Source organism: Quercus suber, unplaced genomic scaffold (genome assembly GCF_002906115.3).
Source record: "Quercus suber isolate HL8 unplaced genomic scaffold, Cork oak 2.0 scaffold_756, whole genome shotgun sequence".
Lineage (NCBI taxonomy): Eukaryota > Viridiplantae > Streptophyta > Magnoliopsida > Fagales > Fagaceae > Quercus > Quercus suber.
Genome location: NW_027070192.1, coordinates 225,720 through 234,025, shown reverse-complemented (window position 1 = coordinate 234,025; position 8,306 = coordinate 225,720). Strand labels below are relative to the sequence as shown.

The window sequence follows — 8,306 nt, the reverse complement described above, 5'->3', positions numbered from 1 at the left end:
ATCAAGGAAATTTGGGGTCACTAGAAAAAGAAAACTTACAGAGGTATGACGATACTCTTCAGATAGTGTGCCAGTCGAACCAAGTTCAAACTATATGCATCAATAATGATAAGCGCGAAAATGATGAAACCAGGCAAGTCAAACAGGTGTTTATACTCTCCCTTAAATCTCCCCAAATGAAACCGCTTGCTCATAAAGGCAGAAGATCATGCCGTTGAAAGTGGGAAACGTGGTGCCGCCAAAAATTTAATGTGGGCACCCATTAATTCTCGAAACGCTAAAAACGCGCATCGGGCAGTCAAGAAGCCGCCAGCATCAGTATAAACTAAAGTAAGGCCATTCGTCCAGTGGATCCGCATGTATCAAAACCCTCCTCCCCGTTCGAGAGAACGTGCAGCAGAGTTTTGAGGGGCTATTGTGGGGTCCGTGGGCCTAATAGCCTCGGCCCATCATATAGCGGGCCCAAGGCTCATGCCGAGGATCGCAAGCTATTCCTGAGGAGAAGGGGGGGAAGCTTATTCTCCTGGATCCACGCCGAGGATACCTTGTCCTCGGCCTGACAAAGGTGATTTTGGGGAGAGGTTAACCCCAAAGTAAGCTGTCACTATCGCATTGAATGCACTCAACCAACCCCCCTGGCCGCATTAATGGGGAGGTAACCCCTTGGCAGGATAACGTTGGTTAGAGTGAGCCACTTGAGTGCCGGTAAGGCCTCTGATGGGACGGACAACCAGAAGAAAAGCAAATAGAAGATCAACAGATGGAAGCAGGAGATAGGAAGATGAAAACTATAAAAGAAGAGCTAGTAAAGCCAAAAAGATGGGGGGAAAACCTTAAGGCCTCCTCGGCCATAGGCCGAGGAGCATTCCCCTATTTGTAAGGAAACACTTAGCCTTTTTTATAAGAAAAAGTTTGAGCGTGGTGATCGACGGCCAGCACCTAAGCCTGTCAACCCACTCTCTATAAATTTATTGTTTGGGCTTATTGGGCTGAAACCCAACACTCAATTCAAATTGGGTCCCTACAGTAGTATAGAAAGATAATAAAGATGGGTTTTCTAATTAAATTAGCCTAATGTTTTCCTAATTAAAATTCAGACACGTCTCTACCTACTATTTTGTTTTAGATTTTATAAATAAATAAATAAATAAAGAAAATTTATCTGTAATCCAATAAATGTAAAAATCAGAATGGATAAAATTTGTTGTTTGTTTGCATTCCACTGGTCGGGTAGCGTTGCTTAATGCTTATGCGTCGAATTCAGAAACTGATTGCCTGATTGGACTCATATGCCGGGTACGTAATATAATTTTCCCACGGTCACAGTCACAGTCACAACGAGGTTTTCCATGCGTTTCAAACTTTTGTAACAACTTGCCTGCGTGGCATGTTGTTTGTTTAAAGCCGTTTACTCTCCCAGCCAGTCTATATCTCAGAGAATCTTTCTCTTTTTGAAGCAATACTTATCTACAACAATAATGACTCTCCCGCTGGCCACTGCTATAAATATCTGATACTCTCTGTTTCAGTTTTCACGCACAGCATAGACTGTTGGGTATTCTATTACTATTATTTTTTGGGTTTTAAGGAGAAAAAGAGTAAAAGAAAAACAATGGAGCTTGATCTATCTCCAAAGTTGGCTAAGAAGGTGTACGGTGGCAATGGAGGGTCGTACCACGCTTGGTCTCCATCCGAGCTTCCCATGCTTCGTGAAGGGAATATTGGAGCTGCCAAGTTGGCCCTTGACAAGAATGGTTTTGCTCTTCCTCGTTACTCTGATTCTGCCAAGGTTGCTTATGTACTCCAAGGTATATATATATATCTAATCGGTTTCTGTTTTTATAATTTTTTCGCTTGTTTGCTTGTCTATGTTTGTGGGTTTTAAGTTTTATTGTCTGATCAATATTATGTTGTATGTTCTATTGCTGTTGTGGTTATATACTTTGATTTATTGATGTACTGGTATGCTGTTTTTATTTAATAGATGGGTTCTTTGTTGGGTAAACAATTTGTGGATTTTCTAGGTATGCATCGTGCGAAATTTTGGATTGTGATTAGTTAATCTGTTAAACTAAAATTTTGGGTATTTAGTTTCATAATAGAAAGCCCAAAGTTGTTCTGGTATTGTGTTTAGTTACAACTCACTAGCATCGGGCTAGGGGGACTCAAATCATATCATGGCAATTTTGGTCAGTCTTTTGATGGAATATTGCTTGTGTTTATTATAATTTTCTGTTTTTATTATGCTCTTGATTGCTCCATCTTTTGTCATGTTCTGAATTTTTATTCTAAACTTCACCAAACTTTTTAGGTGATTGATTTTTTAATTGAATTAAAAGGAAAACAAACAACCAAAGTAATCTGGTTTTTTGAATTATTATGGAGGAGTAAATAAATGTTGGAAAGAACAAAGACTTTTGGATAGGAATGATTTGATGACTTGATCTTTGAAAATTTGAAAAAGAGTAGTAATGTAGTACTCTGCTATTGTCCATACGTAGCAGAAGAGTAAGCAATCATTAATTTTCTTTAATGATGTAATTAGTAATTTTCTGAACATATTGTCTACAAAACTTTTTACAGTGTAATGATAAAGTGTGATCCAAACTCTTTCAGCCATTCATTGTGTAGTACTATGCAATATGTTAACTTACTCCTCATTGATATATATATATATATATATATTTTTTTTTTTCCCATAGGAAATGGTGTAGCTGGAATTGTGCTTCCTGAATCAGAAGAGAAGGTCCTCGCAATTAAGAAGGGTGATGCCATTGCCCTTCCTTTTGGCGTGGTTACATGGTGGTTCAACGAAGAGGACACTGAGTTAATTGTTCTTTTCTTGGGAGATACTTCAAAAGCTCACAAAGCTGGTGAGTTTACTGAGTTTTTCCTGACTGGTTCCAATGGGATCTTCACTGGGTTCTCTACTGAGTTTGTGAGCCGAGCGTGGGACTTGGATGAGAATGTTGTGAAAACCCTTGTCGGAAAGCAATCAGGCAATGGAATTGTCAAGCTTGATGGGAACTTTAAAATGCCTGAGCCAAAGAAGGAACATCGAGTGGGTATGTCATTGAATTGTGAGGAGGCTCCATTAGATGTGGACATTAAGAAAGGTGGAAGGGTTGTGGTCTTGAACACTAATAACCTTCCTTTGGTTGGTGAAGTTGGGCTTGGGGCTGACCTTGTTAGATTGGATGGAAGTGCCATGTGCTCTCCTGGATTTTCTTGTGACTCGGCATTGCAGGTGACTTACATTGTTAGGGGTAGTGGCCGTGTTCAGGTTGTCGGTGTTGATGGCCGTAGGGTCTTGGAAACAACTCTTAAGGCGGGTAATTTGTTCATCGTGCCAAGGTTTTTTGTTGTTTCAAAGATTGCCTCTCCTGAGGGTATGGATTGGTTCTCTATCATCACCACCCCCAAGTAAGACTTTTTCCACAACACATTGTCACGTTTGTGTTAAGCTACTGCTTTATTTTAGCCTTTAGGCGTTCTGGTTATTTAATATGCTAGTGTGGGAGACGATTGCTCATAAAGAACTCAGCAGGATGGGAAATTTAATATTTAAATTGTGTATAATTGTTTCTATTGAAGTTTTATGACTCATATGACTCTTTTTTCTGTAGCAGTCCAATATTCACTCATTTAGCTGGAAGGACTTCTGTTTGGAAGGCTCTATCTCCTTCGGTTCTCCAGGCTTCATTCGACGTGGATGCTGATACAGAGAAGCTTTTCTCCTCAAAGAGGACTTCTGATGCCATTTTCTTCCCTCCACCAAATTGATCAAAAAACCTAGCTTAGTACTGCTAGTTTCTTAGTCACCACAATAAAAAGCTAGAGTGCTCTAGCCCTGTATGGCCTTCTATCTCTTTTATGTTTGGGTTTGTGGTTGTAGACCTGTTAATATGGTCTTATGATAGATGTTCATTTGGTGTTTTGGTGTTGGTAGGAGTTGGTTTGTGGGTTGTCCAAAGTTTTCCAATAGTAATGTCGTATTATATTTCTTTATTTCTTTTCATTTAACTCCAACCACCAACTAATTTGCATATGGTGTTGATCTACCAGATTTTTAATTGTGGATTGAAACTCTATTTCACTTGAAATGATGAAAATCCTTTTGAGAGTGTGAAAGTCCTTATGTGTATGATAATGTTGGCTTTTTATTTTATTTTATTTATTTTTTATCCTGCATAAGAAATCTATCTATATCATGCAATCTATCTATATCTATATCTATATATTACTAAAAACTGAAGCGAAGCAACTAATGTTGTTACGCTCACGTTGAATAACGTCAGCAGCCATGCCATTTCAATAATATTTTTTTGTATTTTCCCAACAATTTAAAAATAGATTTTATCAATTTTAAAATAATAAAATAAATCTCATCTATATCTTCACCATAAAAGGTCACCTCTTATTGATTTAATTCCTACCACTATCTTCACTACTATCTCCATCATAATTCCCACTACTATATCTATATATTTATATCAGTTTCTCTCTTCATCTTTGCCAAAACCTACGGTTTCAAACTCTTAATCTAATTTTCACTAGCATTTTCCCTTAAAAACCAACAAACACAATGTTTCAGCTTTAGGAAGTTACAAATCTCACATCTATCTCCACTATAAAGCCCACTTCCTATTAAATTAATTCCCGCCACTATCTCTACCACAAAACCCATTTATTAATTCCCATAACTATCTCCACCACTATCTCCACCATAATTCCCACCACTATATCTATATCTATATCTACATTAGTTTCTCTCTTCATCTTTGCCAAAACCTACCGTTTCAAACTCTTAATCTAATTCTCACTAGCATTTTCTCTTAAAAACCAACAAACACAACGTTCCGGCTTTAAGAAGTTACAATCTCATCTCTATTTCCACCATAAAGCCTACTTCTTATTAATTTAATCCCCACCATCATCTCCACAAGCCCATTTATTAATTCCGACCACTATATCCATATATCTATATATCTATATCTTTATCTATATGAGTTTCTCTCTTCATTTTTGCCAAAAACCTATAGTTTCAAACTCTTAATCTAATTCTCACTAGCATTTTCCCTTAAAAACCAAAAAACACAACGTTTCGGCTTTGGGAAGTTACAAATTTGTACCTTTTGTTAGGTCACAATCTGAATGACCCCTTGTGATTAACCCTAAATAATTAATTAATTAGCCAAGTTATTAATTAATCAATTTAACATGCAAATATGTGGAAGCACAAACAAATCACCAAATACTAAATATGCAGCGGAAAAAATAAATAACACGGAGATTTGTTTACGAATGGGGAAAACCCTAACGGCAAAAACCCCACCGGGTGATTTTCAGGTCACCACTCCCGAAACTCCACTATTATCAAATCAAGCGGTTACAAGAAAGGAATCCCAAGTACCTTACCAACCTACAGTTGAACCCTTACCCCAATACCCAATTGGACTTGATCTGTAGTGACAGTCTCCACCTTTGATGCACGGCTCCCAAGTACGTGACTAACCAATGCGCGAATCTAAGTACGCGACTTCAGAACACCAACTTGAGGAAGAATGGTTGGCTGCAAAGTTCTTCAGTTCATCCACATGATGAATAACAGGAAGATGCTTGGTCACAAAACCCTATGGTGCAAATACACAGCAACTTCTTGATGGAAGATGAACTAGGTCAAGAACCTTGTCTGTTGAGCACAATTTGCATAAACAGAGATTGCTCAATGATAATACAACTTGTGTCACACAAAACGGCTCTTAAAATAATCCTTTTATATGTTTAGGGTTAGAAGAAAAGAAAGCCCAAAAACATATTCACGGATCCCAAGAAAATCAGATTGGAATTCTGACTTTTTAATTCTCGACAGATAGCAGGTGTCGAGGTAGCTATATCTGTAGTGACAGTCTCCACCTTTGATGCACGGCTCCCAAGTACGTGACTAACCAATGCGCGGATCCAAGTACGCGACTTCAGAACACCAACTTGAGAAAGAATGGTTGGCTACAAAGTTCTTCAGTTCATCCACGTGATGAATAGTAGGAAGATGCTTGGTCACAAAACCCTATGGTGCAAATACACAGCAACTTCTTGATGGAAGATGAACTAGGTCAAGAACCTTGTCTGTTGAGCACAATTTGCATAAACAGAGATTGCTCAATGATAATACAACTTGTGTCTTCCAAAACGGCTCTTAAAATAATCTTTTTATATGTTTAGGGTTAGAAGAAAAGAAAGCCCAAAAACATATTCACGGATCCCAAGAAAATCATATTGGAATTCTGACTTTTTAATTCTCGACAGATAGCAGGTGTCGAGGTAGCTATCAAGAGGTGTCAAGCTTTAAAAATTCTGCACTTCAACTTGCTTTCTCTTGGACAGACTTGATGACTTCAACACTTGAGCTTGAAACATTGTTCCTTGAAGTATTAAAAACACCTAGAACTACCCAATTACAAGCAGAGTGCGTTTTGTCAAAGGATTAGCCAATTTTCATAACTAAGTGACATATGTTCTTAAACACGTTAAAACATATATGTCCTAACAGGAACCTACTTGATGAGGGCTTGATCCTGCCATGCTTGGTCGTTGCCCTTACTAACACACAAGTTCTCCCCACAGACGGCGCCAATTGTAAGGACTGGGTTTGAGCACTTCTACTGTTGAGTGAATGGACTCAAGCCCAGCTAGCCCAATACAATGAATTTGTAGAGAGCGGGTTCAAGAACTAGGCCCTAGTGAGGGATACAATGATTGAGCAAGGATGCATAGGGATTGACATCACGAACTTGGATTAAAATGTGCAATGATGCTCCTCGGCTCTCCTCTGGGGAGCTTGGAGTTCTTTTATTTCTTTAGTGAGCGGTTACAAAGATTTCTACGATGATATAGAATGCTATAGTGTTTTGTATTTCTACTGGGCTTTCTCTTTCTTTTCGTCCTTCTTTCAAGAGGGATTCTTTACATTATATACCCCCTTTCAGTTGATCTTAGCCCTACATTTGTCGATCAAGCAGGCCACTACTTGAGTGCTTATCCCATCAGCCGCCTTCTTATTCTTTCTGTGGGCTGCGGCAGCCAACGCTGCACTGTTCATGGGTCATTTCCTCATTAATGCGGCCAGAACATTAGTTGTGGGCATTTAATGTGGAGGTGACAATTTGTCTTAGACTTGCTCCTCCACCATGCCTCCATAGCCGACACGTTGTACTTGTTCCTCCTCCCATGGTCTCAGTTAGCCAAGGACATGGTCGTCCTCGACAAGCTCCAGGGCAATTTGTACTTTCACACTCCGTCCTCGGGCGTTTTTTCATCCTCAGCGTAGGCCTTGGGCTCGGTACGAAGTGGGCCGGGGTTACTAGATTCTATGACCTCACAGAAAACATAACAAGTAGACTTTGCTTAGCAAATGTTTTTCATTATGGGAAATGCTAATGAGTGCTCTTAGGACATTAGTTAACGATCCATTTTTAAAAAGTTTTGACATTACTTTTATTAAAATGAAAAAAAACTGTCAAAATATTATTTTTTTTTCCCATAAAAACTTTCTTTTACTTAATTGTCCATCGTTAGCATAACCCTTTCATTATTTAAAAAAACTTAAGAATGTGTTTACTATGTAATTATTTAGTGCTCCGAGAGCACAATATGTAAATGTATGCTAGTTCTATCCTATCACATGAATAGTAAATTCTGTCATAAATTTATTGTGTACACATTTATTATACTCACTTCACACTGAATAAATTACTTGTGCTTGCCCTAAGTAAATATTAGGAAGAAGAATTTGCATACGAAGGAATCTTATTTAAAAACTTAAGAAAATTTGCATTACGCTCACTAATTTCGAGAAGGAGAGGAACCCATTTGGGTTGCCTAAGTTGTATGCATGCATAACAATATTGAGGAATGAGTAACACCTGTCTATCAAAAGATCTATCCCATTAAAGTAGCTTAATATTAACACTGTTTTTTTTTTTTTTTTTTTTTCTTAACACAGAAAGTGCTCCCATAAAAAAACACACACACACACACACAGAGAAAAAGCCTAAAAGTTGGTCTAAAAAAAAATGCCTAAAAGAATTAAATATTCTCCCCAAATGTCTCTCTTTTTATCTTATATTTATAAGTTTCTCGTGATTAATACTGTGGTTTTAGTCTTTTAGGACCACGAAGTTGTTAATGAAAGCTACAGATAAGCCACCACTAGTCCAGCGCATGAACCCACCCACCTATATATATTCACTTCCCTCTTCACCAAATCCTACACCACTCAAACCAAAAACACTTCTCAATTATTTCCT

General features: G+C 38.1%; 1 protein-coding gene across 2 annotated transcripts; it reads left to right on the top strand.

The window, feature by feature from the left end:
• The first annotated feature begins 1,473 nt into the window (after nt 1-1,473).
• LOC112002189 (11S globulin seed storage protein Ana o 2.0101) lies at nt 1,474-4,131 on the top strand. 2 transcript variants are annotated; one of them, XM_065766923.1, is made up of 3 exons: nt 1,474-1,808; nt 2,703-3,423; nt 3,627-4,131. In XM_065766923.1, exons 1-3 carry the CDS (start codon nt 1,613-1,615, stop codon nt 3,781-3,783), a joined length of 1,074 nt encoding a protein of 357 aa, XP_065622995.1. In that variant the 5' UTR covers nt 1,474-1,612; the 3' UTR covers nt 3,784-4,131. The 2 variants fall into 2 exon arrangements, with proteins under 2 accessions (XP_065622995.1, XP_023890110.2); XM_024034342.2 differs by having other exon boundaries at nt 1,479-1,808; nt 3,630-4,131.
• The last annotated feature ends 4,175 nt before the right edge of the window (nt 4,132-8,306 follow it).

What these genes read in the sequence shown, in the direction of transcription:
- LOC112002189 (XM_065766923.1), top strand. Translation starts at nt 1,613, where the DNA reads ATGGAGCTTGATCTATCTCCAAAGTTGGCTAAGAAGGTGTACGGTGGC. An exon ending in GGTTGCTTATGTACTCCAAG is followed by an intron (nt 1,809 to 2,702) that starts GTATATATATAT and finishes TTTTTCCCATAG; the next exon opens with GAAATGGTGTAGCTGGAATT. An exon ending in TCTATCATCACCACCCCCAA is followed by an intron (nt 3,424 to 3,626) that starts GTAAGACTTTTT and finishes TTTTTTCTGTAG; the next exon opens with CAGTCCAATATTCACTCATT.